We start from the raw sequence: 22,287 nt of genomic DNA, 5'->3' as shown, positions 1-22,287 counted from the left end.
TAGACATCAAGAAACCTGTTTGTTATTCAAGTTTCCAAGTATCAATTTCATAACTAAAAACAAGGCACTGAATGCATTTTCAACTACATTTCCTCATTAGTAAAAGGATAATTATCCCTTTTTCTCCTTCAAACAATCCAAGTTCGTAATTGTTTCAAACTGTTGTTTGAAAGATGAAGGCACAAAGGATAATCTCTTTGGGGTTAAAAGTCAGAAAGGCAGGGGCGCCTGGGTGGCTCAGGGGGTTAAAGCCTCTGCCTTCAGCTCAGGTCATGATCCCAGGGTCCTGGGATCAAGCCTCACATCAGGCTCTCTGCCCAGCAGGGAGCCTGCTTCCTCCTCTCTCTCTCTCTGCCTGCTTCTCTGCCTACTTGTGATCTCTGTCAAATAAATAAATAAAATCTTAAAAAAAAAAAAAAAGTCAGAAAGGCAGAACATTTTTCCTTTTTAGGTAACATACCAATGGTGTCAGTAAGATATACCTACATAATTTAGCTCCTTGAAGTTAGTTACTTCTCTTTGATATGTAAATATTACAAATATTTCCACTTTTCCAGGATTTTTCCTCACTACCTCCACCTTGAGCAATATTTTAACAATAAGATGATCTTACAACTTAGCAGGAAAGATGCTATTTCAATTATAAATTTTCCTATAAGCTACTTTCTTTTGTAAGAAAATTAGAGCCAGGCTTAAGAGAACACAGGTCTCACCAGGATGTCGGTCATCAAATGGGTCTGGATCTCCCTTACGATATTCTTCAGTTTCTTTTTCAATCAATTCAGACATCCTAGCACAAAGGGAAGACAGGGTCAACTCTAGACAAGCATACAAAAAAATGTACCACCACCTACAAAAGTCAATTCAACAATCAAGGTGTAAAATAAAAACAAAAAGTTAGAAAAGATATTTTCCCGATGAACACAGAGATCTAAACAACCGTCTCATTAAAGAGTGTCCACTCCTAAACACATTCTTCTCTCCACTTTCCTGTCCCAAAAGATAGCACTACCATCCCCTCAGGAACCTAGGAGTCATCATTAAAACCTATTCTCCTCACCCCCCACAACAATAATTCCTGTTAGCTCTACCTACAAAGTATTTCCTGACTTCAATCATTTCTTTCAATCTTGACCATTCTTATCCTTGCCCAGAACACCATCAACTGCCTGAACTACTTAGAGTAGCCTTTTCTCCAACTTCTTGCTTCAATGTTTGACACAAAATTCATTATCCAACTTCCAAAGATTTATCACACTGACTTTAATTATATCCAAGTACTACCATGGCTTATACTAACTCAGCTTCTGTCTGCATCTCTGACTTCTCTCCATTCTCCCTTCATAAAGCTTCAGGCATATGGCCTTCTCTGCTCTTTGAACAGTCCAAGTTCATAACTGTTTCAGGGCCTAAGTACTATTATTTCAACCTACAATAGTCTTCCCCCCACCTAAGTTCCTACCCCTACCCCAAGCAACCAATTATCTGCTTTCTCTCACCAAAGATTAGTTTTGCCTGTTCTAAAATGTCATAAAAATGGAATCATATATGCTCTTTTCATAACTGACTTCTTTAGTTCAGCATATTTTGAGTGACCCATGTTGTTTGTTGCGTGTACCAAGTCTTTTTTTATTCACGTTTTTGAAACAAGAAAAATCACATTTTGAATACCCTAAGCAAGAATGACAACTTAACCTATTATATGACAATCAAATGCAAGGCTATTATACTCTCCAACATCTACCATGCTCTGTCCTGACTCAAACTCTCCTATATGCTTTATGTCCACAAAACCATACTTCCTATGGTGGCTCAGTGGGTTAAACAACTGCCTTCAGCTCAGATCATGATCTCATGGTCCTGGGATTGACCCCCACACTGGGCTCTCTGCTCAGCAGGGAGTCTTCTTCTCCCTTTCATACTCCCTCTGTGCTCTCCCTCTCTCAAATAAATAAATAAAATCTTTAAAAAACAAAAAACAGGGGCGCCTGGGTGGCTCAGTGGTTTAAGCCTCTGCCTTCGGCTCAGGTCATGATCCCAGGGTCCTGGGATCGAGCCCCGCATCGGGCTCTCTGCTCAGCAGGGAGCCTGCTTCCTCCTCTCTCTCTGTCTGCCTCTCTGCCTACTTCTGATTTCTCTCTGTCAAATAAATAAATAAAATCTTAAAAAAAAAAAATAAATAAATAAATAAATAAATGAATAATAAAAAACAAAAAACAAAATGATACGTCCTAGTCTTAAAAGCTAAGCTCCCTGCAAAAACTCTTGCCTACTCTGGCATATTTTTCCCCATTAAGGCTCAAAAATATTTCTGCTTGGAGAACCTGGGTGGCTCAGTGGGCTAAGCCTCTGCTTTCGGCTTAGGTCATGATCCCAAAGTCCTGGGATCGAGCCCCGCATCGGGCTTTCTGCTCAGTGGGGAGCCTGCTTCCCCCTCTCTCTGCCTACTGCTCTGCCTGCTGATTTCTCTGTCAAATAAATAATTTATTTTTATTTATTTTATTAATAAAAAAATATTTATTTTAAAAAAATATTTCTACTTTTCTATCCTTCCCTTTAAACTCTGAAAATTCACTTTGCCACCAAGAGCTACCACATAAAATATGTTTAAAATTACACATTATAAAAAAAAATTATACATTATAAGATCTACTAATATCTTCTGTTGAAACTAAGTAATGTTCCACAGTGGAAGTTAATGGATTCTGGAGCCAGCTGGCCAGGGTTCAAATCATACTTCTTCTACTATGTGTAACTCTGGTCAAGTTACTTAACCTTTCTATGCCTCATCTGTAAAATAAGGGTAATAGTCCCTATCTTATAGAGCTCCCTTGAGGTTTAAGGTAATACATGTTCTCTGCTTAAAACAAAACCTGACATGTAAGAGATAGAGAAGTATTGCTACAATGAAAACTGAGAATCAAAAACAAATAGAAAAACAATTTAAGGTAGATTTGACTGGGACAGGATAGGAAGGAGCCTTCTGGAGGCAGAACTCAAAAGTTCTTTAACTTGATGTAGTTGATAGTTTTCCAAGTAAAGAATCCAACAAGCAGAGTATTGTACAATATACATCTCAATAATATAAAAAAACAAACCACAGAACCTGGGTAATGCTCAAATAGCTTGGCCCAATGCCAGTTCCTTTTCACAGAATCAAGTCAAAGTCTTGATTATAATAAATAAATAATATGAATAATAAATAAAAAGTCAAAATTATAAGACACACATATTTTTCTTAGGAAAACTGCCAAAAAATCATGAAAGTTGCAGCCAATAAAGGAAGAGGCAAGCCTGAAATTCAAGGCTTTTCATGGGATATACCAAAACACATACCTGCAGCTAGCACGGGAGTGGGTAAGGGAGAGACTATAGACATGTGAGAGAATTTTAGGAAATACTCAGTGAACTAACACACCCACAATCTGGATGATAGGAATTGCCCCTTTCTAAAATAAACTATACTTTTAATTCATTTTACTGTCTCTTAACACTTCCTGTCTAACCTTGAAGATCTTTTAAAGATCTTGCTCCATGTAACTTTATTTTCCATTCCTACCTTATATTCACCCTCCACTCTGGTGAGGTCCATTTCTTCACTGCCACAAAAACATGTCCCAGTTCCTTCTCCAGTCATTGCTTTTTTTCGGTCACATTTTTCACTTTTCCTAGAAAACCCTGACTCTCTGCTTTTCACCAAAGCTACATTCTACCATCTTTCAAGTCCCTATTCCAAAAACCTTTACCACATCCTGTATTCTAAGCTTAGCTTTCCACTATCTGGCTATGTTGTTTTTTGCAAATAGCTCCAAGGATAGCTATCATTTAACAATGTAGCTCTCAGTGATACTTTTAGTGACAAATGAGGAAATTAGTTTCAGGGAAGTATATAACAGTTCCCACATACAAAAGGTCCTCATATATTTGCTGAGTGAATAAAAGAAACGGACTCATTCAAGTTCTTTTCATTCTCATAACTCATGCAATATTTCGGAATCATACTGCCCAATTTAGCACCTCATTATATACTAATTTATACTATTCTGCATTGTTTCATATCTGTTAGTTGCCTCCCAGATGGTTAACTCCTTGAAGACAGAACCCTTCTAGTTTAGGCTTTACATTACTAAATACCAAAGCACAGGGACAAAGCTGAGGGTCAAATATGATTATGGATGTGAAATAATCTTGAAAATAAAACACTCTCTTTGGTATATGTACTCAATAAATATTTTTTCCAATTAAGTGAATCTATCATTAATGTTATCATCCCCATTTATGACTCTCTCCTCTCAGAGTTATACCAATAATCCACATTTTAACTGCACAATACTTAGATTCTTTAAATTCATTGTGGCTGCATTCAAGTATCTTGTGATTAGTAGTTCTTAATCTCCAATGACTCTACAAATTAAAATCCACTTTCCACCAGTCAGCAATAATACTGTTCCTAAAAAAACTGTGCTTTTCACATGCTCCCAATATATTGAGAGCAACAAAGCATTTATCCCCACTTAAACTTTCATAAGATTATAGTTCTCTTTATTTCTATAGAATACATCATTGCACAAACAAAAGGCTTTTTTCTTTGCTATATCAAAGATTAAATGTTAAAGATCCTCATGTTCCAGTGACCTCCTCCTTAGAAAAACTACAGGCATCCCTCTTCAGCCTTTATTTTTCACTCTCCTGTTTCACACATCATTCAGTAAAATTACGTTCCGTACAGTTACTATGTACCAGGCATGCACAAGTCACCATCTGAGGAAACAACAATAAAAAGGTGTAGTACATGTCTTTAAAAAACTTTTTAATTTAAAAAACAAAACAAAGAAAAAAAAAGCCTTACAATTTAGTGAAGTAACATATGCAAAAAAAAAAAAAAAATTATAGTACAATGTGGTTAAGAGTTAAAATGGGGGGAATTAAAATTATACCACATTTGATATATACATGTGCATGTATACACACACACACACACGAGAATGACTGGAGTATTAAAAAAGAAATAAAATTAGTGCCCAAACCTACCTGCGGATGTCAAAGTCATAGTTTTATAGACATGATTCTCAAACTGCTCTTTGAAAGGATGTGAGTTTGCCAGGCAGAGAGACATACCAAGGAAAGGCATTTCAGGCCAAAGGAACAGCCAAGTGTAAAGACACACAGACATTAGAAAATATGGTACTATTCCTTACTGAAGGAGACTAATGCTATGAGGCAGAAAAAGGAGGTAGAGGCCAAATCATAAATGGCTTCATAAGCCACTCTAAAGAGTTTACATTTTATTCTGTAGGGAAAATAGAGCCAGAGAAGAAGTATGATTAAAGGTATAACAATCAGATTTGTGTGTCAGGAAGAAGACTCTTTCAGCAAAGAGGCAGATGTATTAGAGGAGGGTAAACTGGAGATGGAGAGAAAATTTACACTGCCTAAGAGGCTAGTCAAAACATGATCGATATCTAATGAAGTAAGTGGGAAGGGGGGATGGGGAAAAAAGAGAAAGCAGAAATCCTCAGGGCATGGGGACTAAACTGTCAGAAGACACTGTACACCAAAGTGGAGAGCACAAAAGCACAAACTGTGAATGAGAAAGGAGGCAGGATGAAGATGGTAAGCTCTTCTATAGACAGTATGTATAGGTGTCTGCAAACAGCCAGGTAAAGATGTATACATCAAGCAGCTGAGAAAAGGGTCTGAAATTTTTTTAAAAGAGAGATCTGAAGTAGAAATAGTGATCTGAAAGTTAACCTAAGAATAATGTTTTAAATCATAGATAGAAATGAAACTATCTAGGTGGACTATCTAGGGTGAAGAGAAAAAAGAACCACCAACAAAACCCTAAGGGTGAAACACAGACAAGAGAAGAACCTACAAAGGAGAATAAGGACCAACAGCCTGAGAAGAAACGTAGAGTTTCAAGAAGTAGTAAGATAAAGACTAGTTCTGAAAGAAAAAATGGATTCAGAATTCGCAGTTAAGATGAAAATGTTCCCATACTTGCCTCCAATTTGTCCCTTTTTTCAAACGAATTTATAAAAAAACATAATTGTTCCTACCTGGTAAGAATAGGTACCATGTCCTGCCCACTGCCATGCTCCTTTTCCCACTGCTCCAGCAGGGTAGTGAGCTCAGCTTTGGAGTCCACATGCACCGCTACTGTAGTCATGGCTTGGCCTAAGGAATCAAAAATATACAGAAATAGCACATGAACAAAGGCAAATAAACCTGACATACTTCCTACAAAAATTGAAAAGGGGAGAGAAAAGGGATGAGCAAGCAACAAAAACTTAACTCCCAGACCCTTCATTCAGATAATTTTATTTGTGGTACAATGGGAAACCTAGCATTGGGAGCCAGGATACTCTTCAAGTCCTTTCACCCCTCCCAACCTCGGTTTGCTCAACTGTCAAATGAGACAAGCAACTGGATCAAAATTGTGATTCTCACCACTTCTAGGACCAGGAACCCCTCTAAGAAACAGACAAAAAGCTAGGGTCCCTTTATCTCCTCAAAAATGCATACGACTGGGGCATCTGGGTGGCTCAGTGCATTAAGCATCTGACTCTTGGTTTCAGCTCAGGTCATGGTCTCAGGGTCATGGGATCAAGCCCCACATTGGGCTCATTGAGGAGTTGGCTTCAGAGTCTCTCTCACTCTCCCTTTCCTTCCCCCTCTGCCCCTCCCCCTCCCTCTAAAAATAAATAAATCTTTTTTAAAGAAATGCATACACCTATATATCACACACACACAAATCCCTACTCTAGCTCTCTGAGGTCTAAAACTTTGAAGCTATGTTTTTTAACAGGAAAGGTGGCAAAAATCACTCCCAAAATATTTTTCTCTTCTAAGTCTTCAGGGGAAAATTCTATGAAAGATAAATAATGTGTCCCTGACAATTCTCTTTTTATATTTATTTTATTTTATTTTTTAATTTATTTGACAGAGATCACAAGTAGGCAGAGAGGCAGGCAGAGAGAGGGGAGGAAGCAGGCTCCCCGCTGAGCAGAGAGCCCAATGCGGGACTCGATCCCAGGACCCTGAGATCATGACCTGAGCAGAAAGCAGAGGCTTTAACCCACTGAGCCACCCCGACAGCCCCCTCTTTTTTTTTTTTTTTTTTTAAGAATTTATTTATTTATTTGAGAAGTACCTGGGTGGCTTAGTCATTAAGTGTCTGCTTTTGGCTCAGTGTTCGCTCTCTCACTGTGTCTCTGTCAAATAAGTAAATAAAAAAATTTTTAATTAATTTATTTATTTAAAAGAGAGAGAGAGCAAGCACAAGAGAGCATAAGCAGGGGGAGCGGTAGAGGGAGAGGGAGAAGCAGGATCCCCACTGAGCAGAGAGTCTAATGCAGGGCTCCATCCCAGGATCCTGGGATCATGACCTGAGCTAAAAGCAGACATTTAACCGACTGAGCCACCCAGGTGCTCCTGTCCCTATCAATTGTTAACAAAAACCCAAGAACTAAAGTGGTTAACAAAAACCCAAGAACTAAAGCAGATATCATTACCAACATGAAAGTTTGGAAGGAGCATTATAATAAGCCCATCTGTCCCTCAGGCTCCCTAACATCTCTCATCACTGACTTCCTAGGAGCATGAGAGGCTGGAGAAAGACAGAGAAGTTGCTGGGTTGAGTGGTCAACCCAGGGATACAGAACAGGGAGCTGAGACAAGCTTTGCAGCAGCTACATGAGAAAGCTGTATGAAGAAGAGAGGCATATTTATAAGGGGCTCCAAAAGGGATAAACGAGACCCCAATGTTTAGATGGTTTACAGATCAACTTCTTTGCCAAAGTAGTCTTAGGATCAAAATGTCAGACATTCCATCCAAAATCTGTATTTTCACAGAAATAGCAACAATTCTATAAAAACAGTCTAACACTAAAAAGAGATTACTGACTGATCTAGGATTATTATTGACTCTTCTAAAGATACCTACCATAAGACCAAAGGAAATACTTGTGAAAGATACCATCAATTCTCTAAAATGTAAACATCTGTGTTTTAATAAAGTAGAGGCAATACTAATAGTGAATAGTGATTCATGTCACCAAAGGAGAACAAATTTTTCAAAAAAAATGTCTTTAATTAAAGCCTTTTTTTCCCTAAAGATTTTTTATTTATTTATTTGACAGACAGAGATCACAAGTAAGCAAAGAGGCAGGCAGAGAGCGAGAGGGGGAAGCAGGCTCCCTGCGGAGCAGAGAGCCCAATGTGGGGCTCGGTCCCAGGACCCTGGGATCATGACCTGAGCCAAAGCCAGAGGCTTTAACCCACTGAGCCACCCAGGTGCCCCTAAAGCCTACTTTTCTACAGAGAAGAATCCACATTTTCAGTCTTTCTAGCCAGAGTCACAAAAAGGAAATGCTGCAGGTGTGACTAATATGGACCTCTGACTTTAACTTAAAAACCGAGGCTGTATTTTTTACTGCAACTATGCATTTTTTTAAAATAACCTTATTTGGAATAATTTTAGATTTACAAAAAAAGTTGCAAAGATATTGGAAAGAATTCACATATACCCCTCACCCAGTTCAGTTTCCCCTAATGCCACCATATTATTTTAAAGTGGAATAATGTCAAAATTAAGAAACCCAACATTGATATATTAATTAACTAAACTCAACTTGATTTAGATTTCACCAGTTTTTCCATTCACGTCCTTTTTCTGTTCCAAGATCTCATCCAGGATACTACACTGCATTTAGGTATCATGTCTCCCTCACGTACTCTGGTCTATGAGTTTTTGAGTTGTTCCTTGTTTTTCATGACCTTCACAATCTTGAGGAATAATGGGGGGGGGAGTGGGGGCATTTTATGATAAAGGTCTAGAAACCATGCAAAGCAGTTAACAGCAAAATTAAGCTCTGAAGACGCATCCTACAAGTGTAAGAGAGATGGCTTTACTGGTGAACTCTAATGTTTAAAGAAAATTAACATCAATCTCAAATTCTTCCACAAAATAGAAGGACACTTCTTAATCTATTCCACAAAGCCAGCACTGCCCTGATGCCTAAGCCAAATAAAGCCGTCACAAGAAAACTACAAATATCCTTTATCAATACAGATGCAAAAATCTCAACAAAATGCTAGCGAACTAAATACAGCAGCACATTAACAGAAATATGTATCATGACCAAGTGGGATTTATCCTAGAAATGCAAAGGTAGTTTGACATACAAAAATCAACTTATGAGGGTGCCTGGGTGGCTCAGTGGGTTAAGTGTCTGCCTTCGGCTCAGGTCATGATCTCAGGGTCCTGGGATCGGGCAGCATCAGGCTCTCTGCTCAGCCGGGAGCCTGCTTCCCCCCTCTCTCTGCCTGTTGCTCTGCCTACCTGTGATCTCTTTCTCTCTCTCTCTCTGTGTCAAATAAAAAATTAAATAAAATATTTTTTAAAAATCAACTAATGTGGGACGCCTGGGTGGCTCAGTTGGTTAAGCCGCTGCCTTCGGCTCAGGTCATGATCCCAGCGTCCTGGGATCGAGTCCCACATCGGGCTCCTTGTTCTGTGGGGAGCCTGCTTCTCCCTCTGCTTCTGCCTGCCACTCTGTCTGCCTGTGCTCTCTCTCTCTCTCTCTCTGACAAATAAATAAATAAAATCTTTAAAAAAAAATAAAAATAAGAATCAACTAATGTAATGTAATAGGATGAAGAAAAAAATACATGTTCATCTGACTGATATAGAAAAAGCATCTGATAAAATCCATTACCCCTTTAGGGGGAGGGGGGAACACTCAAACTGGGAATAAAAGAGAACTTCCTCAACGTGGTAGAGGGGATTTAAAAAAAAAAAACCCACAGCTAACATTATACTCAATGGTGAGACTGAAAGCTTTCTCCCCCAAAATCACAAAAAAGACAAGGATATCTGTTTTCACACTTGTATTAAACATTGTACTAGAGTTCTAGCCATAGGAATCAGGCAAAAAAAAAGGAAGAAAAGGCATCCAAGTTGGAAAAGAAGAAGCAAAATTAACCTTATTTACACATGACATGATTCTATACAGAGAGAAACTGCAAAAAAAAAATAAAACTATTACTGCTAATTAAGAAATTTTAGCAAAATTACAGACTACAGATCAACACACAGAAATCAGGTATATTGCTATATACCAGCAACGAACACTTCAAATGTGAAATTAAGGAAACAATTTCATTGGGGCAGCTGGCTGACTCAGTCAGAAGAGCATGCAACTCTTGATCTCAGGGTTGTGAATTTGAACCCCACACTGAATGTAGAGATTACTAAGAAATAATAATAATAATAAAATAAAATAAATTTTAAAAAGAAAACAATATCATTTATAATAGCACCAAAAATAACAAAATATTAAGGAATAAATTTAACCCCAAAAAGCACAAGACTTACATACACTGAAAACTACAATACACTGCTGGGTAAAAATAGAGTAACACTAAATAAATATATGGAAAGACAACCTATGTTCATGGATTAGAAGACTTAATATTGTTAAAATGGCAATACTCTCTAAAGTTGACAATAGTCAATTCAATCCCTATCAAAATCTTAATGACATTTTTTTGCAAAAATGAAAACAGTGAAAACCAAAACTATCTTCTTTAAAAAGAACAAAGTTGAAGAATTCACACTTCTGATTTCAAAACTTAGTACAAGGCTACAGTGATTAAAACACTATGGTATGGGTGTTAGGAGAGAAGACACATACACCACGGCAAAAGAACTCTTTTGAGTCCAGAAATAAAAATCTCACACTTACGGCCAACTAATTTTCAGTAAGTGTGCCAGAACATTCAATAGGGAAAGAATTTACTGAAAGACCAGTAGACTGTTAGTAGAAAGTCTAATGGTATTTCAACAAATTGTGCTGAGAAAACTGGATATACACATGCAAAAGAATAAAGTTGAATCCTTGACTCATACCACATAAAAAAATTAGTTCAAAATGAATCAAAGACCTAAATGCAGATGCTTAAACTATAAAATTCTTAGAGGTAAACACAGGGGTAAATCTTCATGACCCTGAAACTGGCAAAGGATTTTTACTTGTGACACCAAAAGAATAAGCAACAAAACAACAGATAAATTGGACTTCAACCTTTAAAACTTTTGTGCATCAAATGACATTATCAAGAAAATGAAAAGACAAACCATGAAATGGGAGAAAGTATTCGCAAATCATATATCTGATAAGGATTCTGGATAGGATATATAAAGAACTCCTACAATTCCATAACAACAACGACAACAACAAACCTCATTTTAAAATAGGAAGACGGGCACCTGGGTGGCTCAGTGGGTTAAGCCTCTGCCTTGGCTCAGGTCATGATCCCAGGGATTGAGTCCCGAATCAGGTTCCCTACTCAGAGAAGAGTCAGCTTCTCCCTCTGCCCCTCCCCGTAGCTAGTGCTCACTCATGTGTGTGCACTCTCTCTTGCAATAATTAATTAATCAGTCAATCAATCAATTAAAATGGGCAGAGATCCTGAATGGGCACTTCTCCAAAGATACACAAATGGCTAACGAGTACATGAAAATATGCTCAACATCATAAGCCACCAGAGAAATGAAAATCAAAACCACAATGAGATACCACTGACACCTACTAGAATGACTAGAACCAAAAAACCAGAAAATAACAAGCACTGGCAGGATGTGGAGAAACTGGAATGCACACTACTGATGGGAACATAAAATGGCACAACTATGGAAACAGTCTGGCCCCTTCTCAAAAAGTTTTAAGGAAAAAGTTAAATACAGAATTACCATATAACCCAGCAATTCCACACCAAGATATATAAATCCAAAAGAATTGAAAACAGACATTCAAAGAAATATTTACACACAAATGTTCAAAGTAGCATATTTGCAATAGCCAAAAGATGGAAACAACGACCAAAAGATGTTCATCAAAGGATGAATGCATAAACAAAACAGTTACATTCATACAATGCCCTATTATTCAGCCATAGTAAGAAATGAAGTACTGATACATGTTAACACAAATGAAAACTTAAAATATGCTAAGTGAAAGCAGGCAGGCACAAAAGGTTATATGTTGTAGGATTCTACTTGTGTGAAACATCCAGAATAAGTAAATCCATCAGAAAGCTGGCTCCTGGTTGCCTGGGGCTTGGGAAAGGGGAAGATATGGAATGATGGAAATGGGGTGATTAAAATATCTTGAAACTAAAAGAGGTAATGGTTGCACAACATCATTAGTCTACTAAATGCCACTGAATTGAACATTTTAAAATGGTTAGTGGTCAATTTATGGTATGCGAATTTTACCACAAAATTTTTTAAAGATTTTATTTATTTATTTGACATAGAGTGAGAAACAGTGAGAGAGGGAACACAACCAGGAGGAGTAGGAGAGGGAGAAGCAGGCTGCCCGCCAATCAGGGAACCCAATGTGGGGCTCGATCCCAGGACCCTGGGATCATAACCTGAACTGAAGGCAGACGCCCAACCACTGAGCCACCCAGGCGCCCCACCACAATTTTTTTTTTTTTTAAATGGAGAAAAATAAGGGCGCTGAGGTGGCTCAGTCAGCTAAGCATCCAACTCTTGATCTCAGCTCAGGTCTTGATCTCAGGGTTGTGAGTTCAAGCCTCACACTGGGGTCCATGTGCAACACAGAGCCTACTTTAGAAAGCTTAAAAAAAAAAAAATAAAAAAATAAAGGGGTGCCTGGGTGGCTCAGTCGGGTATCTGCCTTCTGCTCAGGTCACGATCCCAGGGTCCTGAGATCGAGCCCCACATCAGGCTCCCTTCTCAGTGAGGAGTCTACTTCTCCCTCTGCTGTTCCCCTGCTTGTGCTTGCTCTCTTTCTCTAATAAAAAAATAAAATCTGGGCGCCTGGGTGGCTCAGTGGGTTAAGCCGCTGCCTTCGGCTCAGGTCATAATCTCAGGGTCCTGGGATCGAGTCCCGCATCGGGCTCTCTGCTCAGCAAGAAGCCTGTTTCCCTCTCTCTCTCTCTCTCTGCCTGCCTCTCCGTCTACTTGTGATCTCTGTCAAATAAATAAATAAAATCTTTTAAAAAAAAAATAAATAAAAAAAATAAAAATAAAATCTTTTAAAAAATAAAAACATAAAGTGTAAAAAAGAGGAGGGTGGGACGCCTGGGTGGCTAAGTCGGTTAAGCCGCTGCCTTATGCTCAGGTCAGGATCCCAGGGCCCGGGGATCGAGTCCCACATCAGGCTCCTTGCTCGTCAGGGAGCCTGCTTCTCTCTCTGCCTCTGCCAGCTTGAGCACGCATGCACGCGCTTTCTCTCTCTCATAAATAAATAAATAATCTTTAAAAAAAAAAAAAAAAGGAAGATCAGGAGGAAATACCTCTTGGACAACTTAAGTGATCAACATAGTAGGGCACATAACACCGAAGTTAAAGGAAAATATTAGGTTTAATAAAGGTCAACTCAAGAGCATTTAAATAATAGAATTTTAGAGTTCAATTTAGAAACATATTCTTTTGGCATCATTTTCAAAACCTGCAACGAGGGTGCCTGGGTGGCTGTTGGTTAAGCAACTGCCTTCAGCTCAGGTCATGATCCTGGAGTCCCGGGATCGAGTCCCATATCAGGCTCCCAGCTCCACGGGGAGTCTGCTTCTCCCTCTGACCTTCTCCCCTCTCATGCTCTCTCTCTCTCTCTCAAATAAATAAATAAAATCTTGAAAATAAATAGATAAATAAATAAAATCTTTTTAAAAATTAAAACAAGGGCGCCTGGGTGGCTCAGTGGGTTAAGCCGCTGCCTTCGGCTCGGGTCATGATCTCAGGGTCCTGGGATCGAGTCCCGCATCGGGCTCTCTGCTCAGCGGGGAGCCTGCTTCCCTCTCTCTCTCTGCCTGCCTCTCTGTCTACTTGTGATCTCTGTCTGTCAAATAAATAAATAAAATCTTAAAAAAAAAAAATTAAAACAAAAAAACAAAACCTGCAATGAATTACACTTAAGAATAATTATAACTTTGGGAATGATCACTCGCCCAGGAAAAATATAAACTCAGACTAAAATAATATCGATGATAATTCATTTCATTATCAATGAAAGACAATTTATATAAAATGTTAAAGGTTCAGTTATCCCTGCGCATTGAACAGTGAAAGTACACTACTCAACTCACCATGTTTTAAAGTGAGCTCTTTAAGTGGTACACAGAATTTATGGCCTATCCAATAATGACACAATAGTTACCAATTATTGAATATTAATATGCGACAGATTTTGGCTAATTTCTTATGTTACTCTGAATTTTCACAACCACGCTGCCCTTTTTTTGCAGATGACAGAACGGGCTGAGAGAAGTCCCAAAGACCGATCAACTGGTACTTGGTAGAAAAGGGTTTCAAGCATTCATATGCCAACTCTGCAAATGGTAATACCTGTGAGATCAGGGTCAAGTTATTTAACTTCTCCAAATCTCAACTGCCTTATCTGTAAAATGGAAATGGCTATTGTGAGGGTTGCGAGGGTTAAATGCAATGAAATAATATAAAGCCCTACAAAAAATATGTGGAACGTCTTTATCCTTAAAGTTGCCTGCCAATATGTAAGGGTGATGTGTATGCAACTGAGTTCCAATGATTCCACAAAATAACAAATACACACCACACCTATAGAGAAAATATAACAAAATATCAATAATCATCAAATCTGGACAGATGAACAAGTGTTCATTTCACTATTCTTTCAACCGTTTGAAAATTTCCGTAATTAAGAAGTTGAAAAAATTAAGACACATTTCCTTGCTAATTTGAACCAGCTCTTAAATATATGTCAAATGAGAAAAGCCAAACGTGTGTGTTGGCACATGCATGCACCTGTCCCTGGAATAAAATAACTCTGGAAGAACACACAAGAAACATAATACCTACTACTTTTGCACAGGTAACAGCTTTCTGAGGGGTAACGGTAGATTTTCCAGGACAGGTTATTAACCCAGCGCTATCATTTTTTTGCTATTTTTTGTTGTTACTTTAAACTTTTTTTTTTTTTTAAGATTTTATTTATTTGACAGAGATCACAAGTACGCAGAGAGGCAGGCAGAGAGAGAGGGGAAAGCAGGCTCCCTGTCCAGCAAAGAACCCGATGCGGGTCTCGATCCCAGGACCCTGGGACCATGACCTGAGCCGAAGGCAGAGGCTTTAACCCACTAAGCCACCCAGGCGCCCCTTGTTGTTACTTTAAATCATAAAGTCTGTATTCCCCAAATACATAGTACTTAATGGCCTATTCAGCATAAACTACACCAAAGCCTAAAATCAAGTCCACGTTAAGGACAGACCTCATAAGGTTAAAATCATGAAACAAATGTCTGAAAGCATTCTTCTTTATTAAAAAAAAAAAAAAAAGAGCGGGGGAGGGGGTGAGAAATCCAAGTTTGGAACTTCAAGTAAAACTTACCCAATAATTAATATGACATTTAAATCACATATAACAATTTTCTATTAGTGTCTGTGACAATAACAAAATAATAATAATAAAAAAACTGATATAAACCCAATTTCATTCACTTCAAACCATGTTGTGGTTCATTCTACCAGATTCCTCCCCTATTAAGTTTAATAACTGTACAACAGGTAGAACAGTAAAACACTGTGCTCAACTACTCAAGAGATTTTGAGGACTTCCTTTATAGTCTCCACTTTCTGTATCTATTAACATCCAAAATATATTACGACTCGAAAATAGATAATACTGTTAGATACCAAAATCTTGACAGCATCAAGCAAAAAAATACCAAATCAATTCCTAAAGCGTCTACATATACAAGCTTATACAAACCTTAAAGGTAAACTCCAGTACACAGGAAAAAGAAAATTACAGGACGACACTGCCAATGAACCCCTCACTCTGTACATTAACAAAGCATGTAGAACAGGAAGATGATGCTAATAATTAAACGTGTATAGTAATTAAAAGGCTTCGCAGAAAAGGCAGAGTAAAGAAAAACTGAAGACAATGTGACGTATGCAAAGACGATTCATTTTGGACTCAAAAACAACCATTACACACTCCAAAATTATTCATCAACAAATGCGAAACCCAAACGCTAACACTTGTGTAAGAGGAAGTGAGACGGAAACCGTCTAGGAAGAGAAGAGTTAAGCAAATGCCTGTCACCCCAGATGAAAACGACTATAATCCCCGGAAATAGGCTCCCGGGAAGCTTGGCGGGCACTCTGAGGTTTGGTTCCACGCTGCAAGCCCCACACACCTCTCTCTCCACCCCTCCCCTCCACCGGGGGGGTGGGAGGAGTGCCCGGAAAGCTCCGCCCCCCTCGCCCGGTCAGAAAGCCGGACGGGTGCAAAGGGAGGTGGCACGAGGCCGAGGGAGGGGAGAGCCCGCCCAGGTGACTGGAGCTGGAGGCGGAGACACAGCCCGGGAAGGGGGCCGCCGTACGGCAGGGAAGATGGAGCCCCCCAGCCCGTACGGAACGGAAAATGGTAAGAGTGAAAGGAGAAAGGTTAACGAGGGGAATGAGAAGCATCCCTCCTCCAGGAAGGGGCAAGCACACCCGTGCCCCCCAATCCGGGCGGAAGAGTTACTAACGGGAAGCTTCTTTTGCGGACTGGGAGACCGTGGAGGCCCCGCCCCCGAACCAAGAATCTGGAGAAGGAAAAGTCCTGTCAGGCCCCGTACCCAGCCTCCCCGCCGGCCCGGCCCGCCCCCTCCCCGCCGGCGGCCCAGGCAGGTGCCGCCCCTCCCCCAGTCCGGCGCCCACTCTCTCTCCCGCCCGGCCACACGCCCTGTCCTCTCTTGGCCTTCCCAGAGAGCCGTCCGTCTCCTTCCCCCACTCACCTTCCCGGGCGGCTCCGCCGCTCCCCCCTGACCCCGCCAGCGGCCACAGTTCACACACACCGCCTCAGGTCCCGCACTCACTCTCCCTCACTCACACACAGCGCGACCACAGATGCAGAGCGGCCCACATATTATGCGTCACTCGCGTGCTACGTGCCCCGCGCGCGAGCGCGCGCGCACCCCGACTTGGCGCGAGGCTCGGGGCGGTGGGCGGAAGGAGAAATCGAAGAGCCCCGGAGCCTCCTGGGAAATGAAGTTCGGCTTGTAGGGGAGGGGCCTACCAGTCTAGATTCGTGCTTGTGTACTAGCTCCCCGCGCATTGACTTCTGGGCTTTATAGTTTTTCCGTATAGACTCGAACTGCTGTGTACTCATTGGCACCTTCGGCAGGCGGAAGCGAATAGGGGCGGACCCGATCCATCCAAGTCAGCGCTACAGCCACTTGACGCCTTCTCAGTACCTTATTCAGCCATCTGTGACAGGGGTGAGCCTCTGTTCTATTCTATCATTTGCCCCATTATACCTAGAGTATACCAGTATTTCGGAAAATATCTCCCACAAGCATATTAGAAATCACAACATTCATTAAAGAGAAGACACTGCTTTTCCTTTGTCTTTATGTTCAAGGGATAACCTGAAGGATCAATAAATATTTATCCTAGGTCTCATGTGGGGCAGAGAAAAGGGAAAAAACTAGAAGACCATAGATCAAGGCAGGGCTCAGAGGTCATCTAACTTAAGTCCTTTATTTTGCAGCTGGGAAAAGGAAGACCAATGGCTTACCTAACATCCCACAACCAAGTAGCAGTGGAACCAGAACGACTCCTGACTCTGACTCAGGGATCCCTTTTTACAGACATGAAAAATAAATGTGACTCTACAGCTGACAGAATCTCTACCTGACAAGATCCTACCTAGCTTTTCTTTCTCTGGGAGTACTGAGCAAGTTTCTATGCATTGCTATGGAGTCCTTACAGACAACATTTTCACAGGGGTGGGAACACAGGACACAGCAAGCCTGCTGCTGTGCTCAGGTTCCGCAACTAGTAAGAAGCTATTAGAGCCTGGATGTGGGTCTCTTGATTCCATTCCTCTCTTTCCAGAAAAGAGACCTCCCTCCTCATTTGAGTGTGTAACTTGGAGTAGCTGCTCAGGCACAAAATTCTAGAATGGGAGCTGACAGTGCCACAGATCTGTCACCTACAACCCCTTCACCTGCCATGACACACAGCTCACTTCTCTGTGTTTCTGGAACTTTGCCTGTATTAGTAATGGGTACTACCATTTCCTTTGAATTTACAGCAGGCTCAGCTCTAAGCCAAGTGTTTAACCCAAACTTTTTCATACAACCTTCACAACCACCACAGGGTAGATATGGGTAGCCACCTCTACACGTGAGAAATCTGAGCTCAGAGAGGGGGCCCAAGGAACAGGGCCCAGGTTTGTGGACCCAGAGACTGCACTCACAACTGTCCTACACCTATCCTCCAGCACTCTTTCAGCTGACTTTCCTTCTATGCCTGCCTGAGCCATGAACCCAAAATGCATGAAGTTGGAACATTTAAGCCTCAGATACCCTCCCTCCTTCCATGGTCTAGCTAGCACAGCAGTGACTTCCCTACTGACTGGGATCCTGAAAGAGCCCGTGTGAACCCAGGGTCCTGTTCACCAGCTCCTGGCGCAGCCTCAGTCTGCCAACAGATGGCACTGCTCCCCTTCAGAAACGCAGGCTGGGTCTCTGGGTCAGTGATGGGATTGAAGAGCAACACAAAGGAGTTTTGGAGAAGCTGGGACCCAGGAGGCTGGGGAAGCAGAACAGGAGCTATACAGGGCCTCTAGAGCTGTTCTCTCCAGAATCTTTGCTCCATAATGCCTGCAGCCTCCTTACCCCTGCCCACACACACACACACACACACACAGCCACACAACTGTTGGCATACCCAGTCTACCACTCTGAGAAATGTAAGGGACAGCACCCTGGTTTCCAGGCTCCATACACATTCCGAGCAGGCGCACTGACACATTCCACAGGACAGGAACATGTGCCCGATACACAGACATGCACACCTATGCATTGGCACCAGTCCTCACAGACAACACTTTCACATCTTAGTACCTACAAGCACAAACCCACACACCTGGCTCGCTCTGACACATCGCTCCTGAATCACTGGAAAGAGATTCCTTGGCCTCTTAGGGATATCTCTGGGTTGTCTCCCCCTGCTCTGCCTGTGTCCAGCCCCTCCCTGTGGTGTGCCTCAGAAAGCAGCAGCCACCATCCTAAAGGGCACTAAGTCACACAGAGCTGCCTGGTGGCAGAGAAAGAGAGAGAGCTGCCCATCCCTGGCCCCAACACTAAGGGCTACAGACTTGCATATGCTCCACCTGCCCTCACCCCTAAGCATTCCCGTGCACTGGAGCACGAAAAACAATAACATCAAGTCTTCTGGGCCTCAGGATGCTCCACCCTGGTCTACCACCCCTTCTCTGCAGTCACCTACTTCCAGACCCACTGAACCCAGGTGTTCTCACCAGCCCACCCCCACCCTGGTGACACACAGTTCCTGTGCCTCCTCCTACAACTTCTTGGAGCCAGAAAACAAAGCCAGCAATCCCACACCCACCCCTGCTCCACTGTTGGCTGTGTCCAAGGGTCCCAGGAGCCAGCGTGGAGAGGCTTAAGGCTACGAGGCTCTGCGGACCCTCCCCCCAGCTGGACAAAGAGGGAATTCCAAGTCATTCACTTGGTGCCCTCCCCTTGCCTGGGAACCCTGGCAGCCACCTAGAAAAGTGGAACACTGCCCCCACTGCCCATGCGGTGTGCACAAAAGCCACTGTGTGACAGCATCCACATCCACCACCACCCTCATCTTGCAGAGGAAGAAACTGAGGCTCTACAAAGACAAGTTCAAACCCGCCTTGTCTGGTGGCCACAGCAGCAGCCGTCTCTAGAACCCAGTCCCTGCCTCCTGTTCCCACAAGTACAACTTCATAGAGGGCCCTGAGGCTCAGATGCAAAATGAAGCAGGAATCCTCCGCAGAGACCCACCCCAGCTCCTCCCCACCAGCGTTCCAGCAAGACTATGGAACCTCCAGAAAAGCCCCGTGCAATCTTTAGAACATACTTGAAATTTTTTAATAGTTTATCTGAAATTTATCTGAAAGAGAACTGATCATCTTATATTTTATCTGGCAACCCCCCTGCAGAATCAATGCTCAGCCACGGACCCCAAGGACTCCCCACCAGTGGCCCCTAGAGCCTCTCTTAAATCAACTGCAAAATAGTTAGGACATCAGAACAGCTGTCTCCCAGTGGGTCTCATTAAAGATTAGACAGTCCAAGCAGTCAAGGCTCCTTTAGCCACAAGCTGATGATGTGGGTGATATCAGGCTCAAATTCTTCCCTTCCACCCTTCTCTCTTTAGCCCTATCACCTATGGTCAGGAATGAGAACATAGTTTTCCTCTTTACTGGAAAGAGTTTGCAGAAGGAGATGGGTCAGCAGTTGGGTCCAGCTTTGGAAGAAAACAGACCTGAATCCTAATACTGGTGCTCCCCTTTACCAACTGTGGGACCCTGGCCCAAACCTTCACCTCTTCAGTGTCAGTTTCCTTGGCTGGAAGGTGGGAATAAGATCTTCTTTCTAACATTGAGGAGTAAATGTGAGAATGCATGTAAAATGCTTAGCTTGAGGCCTGGCACACAGTAAATGCTAGGGAAGGGATGACTACTCCTATCTTGATTATTCTTGGTCTAATGCTGTCGCCATTGGCAATTCTTTGGCTGGTTTCTCTCTGCCCCCTAGGACTGCCTGCTGGAAGAGCTTAGGTTTTTCTCATGTAAATGAGAAATGAGCTCCCCACCAGAAATTTTCTAAGGAATATTTTCGGAAGCTCTGGAAAGTAGAGGAGCAACCAACCTGGGAGATTGCCTGTCCACTCTCTGTCCCAGCCCAGAACGGAAAATTGCATGGATCAGAGGGTGGCTTAAGAAGATCTCCTCCTAGGGGCACCTGGGTGGCTCAGTGGGTTAAGCCTCTGCCTTCAGCTCAGGTCATGATCTCAGGGTCCTGGGATGGAGTGCCACATCGGGCTCTCCACTCAGCGGGAGGCCTGCTTCCCCCTCTGCCTGCCTCTCTGCCTACTTGAGATCTCTCTCTGTCAAATAAATAAATAAAATCTTAAAAAAAAAAAAGAAGAAGAAGAAGATCTCCTCCTAGGCTTCTTCATGCCTCCAAGGGCTACCACTGATAAAGGGTGAAGATAGTGGACCAAGAAGCCCCTTGGATGTGAAGCCAGACATGTCACCTTCCCCAAACCAGCCTGTCCACACTGCCTCCCTGTTGGGACAAAGCCTGAATCTGGAACCCTTGGCCAGAACACTCTTGCTTCTTTACCCTGCATCCTCTTGCAGGATGGTGATGTCACAATCAAGGTAGATGGCAGAGGGGGCGGCCAGAGATGATAAACCCTGGGCTACCTTCACAAGGAACCCACCTAGCACAAACAAGGGCTATAGCATGAAGAGGGTCAACTTCTGCCCACAAATTTCCCCCCAGGACTTGTTGGATGCCCCAGCCCAATTGCCAGTCAACATCCCTGCTGACTCCTGGGGCCTGCCGTTTCCAGAAGCTATGCTCCAGCATAGAGGTTGGGGAACAGGTGCAAGGAAGGTAAAGAGAAAACACCCCCAACCTCTTTTGCCTCAGGCTCCTGGAAACAAATTCTTCCAGGAGAAAGAATGGTGGAGTCAGCACTGGAGAGAAAAGACCTTGGATTTTTGGCAATACCTGCTTGTGGCTACGAGACCTTTCTGTGGAATTCAGGGATCTCAGTCCTGACTCGTTTGAAGGTACACTGGAGACTGCTGGGGCAGACCCTGATGAAGACTACAGGTCACATAAAGCTTCCATCAGTTCTTTCACTTTGAGAAGCCTGGAGAAGAATGGCTTTGTCTAATGAGAGGAGGCTGGTCTGACTTCCAATTCAGAGGCCAGAGGCCCACCACTACCACCTGAAGTAGCCACCAGCTTCTGGCCCTCCCTAAAACTTGCTGCAGTGGGCCTGGACCTCTGAAAAATATTGCCAGTGTAGCCGGGAATATCCAGTTGGGCCTGGGAGCCGAAGTCATCAAGGGAAGGAGTCTCTAAAGGTAGAAGATGTCTTGGGCTCTCACCATGAGCCAGTTCCTCTTCATTCCCTCAGAGGTGGGGATGTCTCTCCATGAAAAGTCACATGATGTTTCTGGGGGGAGCCCCTCAGCCCAGCTCCTGCTTCGTCCGGTCCAAACTTGTCACAGGATAGCTTTTTGTGAAGTCACAAAACTGTCTGCCTCCCCACAGGATCAGGGACCAGGACAAGCAGGGATTAGCAGGCATGACCTGGGGTACAGAGGGCTTCAGAAGTGACCTTTGGACTCTGGAGGGAGGTGTGGGGTCTGGAGCAGTTCAGCCTGTAAAGCACGAGGGGGTCAGGCAGAGACCTGAGAATAA

At 42.4% G+C, this 22,287-nt stretch overlaps 1 protein-coding gene across 4 annotated transcripts in view; it reads right to left on the bottom strand.

Annotated features, from left to right (window-relative positions):
* DCAF1 (DDB1 and CUL4 associated factor 1) overlaps positions 1–22,058 on the bottom strand; it is an 84,830-nt gene extending 62,772 nt beyond the window's left edge. The window contains exons 1-3 of one of the 4 annotated variants that reach the window (XM_047693105.1): positions 21,972–22,058; positions 6,060–6,177; positions 714–790 (exon numbers count right to left, since the gene is read on the bottom strand). In XM_047693105.1, coding sequence (XP_047549061.1) covers positions 714–790; positions 6,060–6,169 — 187 coding nt within the window. In that variant the 5' untranslated portion in view covers positions 6,170–6,177; positions 21,972–22,058. Of the gene's footprint in view, positions 1–713; positions 791–6,059; positions 6,178–7,153; positions 7,216–10,122; positions 10,159–16,797; positions 16,955–21,971 lie in introns of those variants that run through there. The other 3 variants (XM_047693098.1, XM_047693120.1, XM_047693112.1) reach the window with 3 other exon arrangements.
* Positions 22,059–22,287: the final 229 nt, after the last annotated feature.

Source organism: Lutra lutra, chromosome 1 (genome assembly GCF_902655055.1).
Source record: "Lutra lutra chromosome 1, mLutLut1.2, whole genome shotgun sequence".
NCBI classification, from domain to species: domain Eukaryota; kingdom Metazoa; phylum Chordata; class Mammalia; order Carnivora; family Mustelidae; genus Lutra; species Lutra lutra.
Note: the sequence above shows the minus strand (reverse complement) of the source record. Positions and strands in the feature narration are given on the sequence as shown.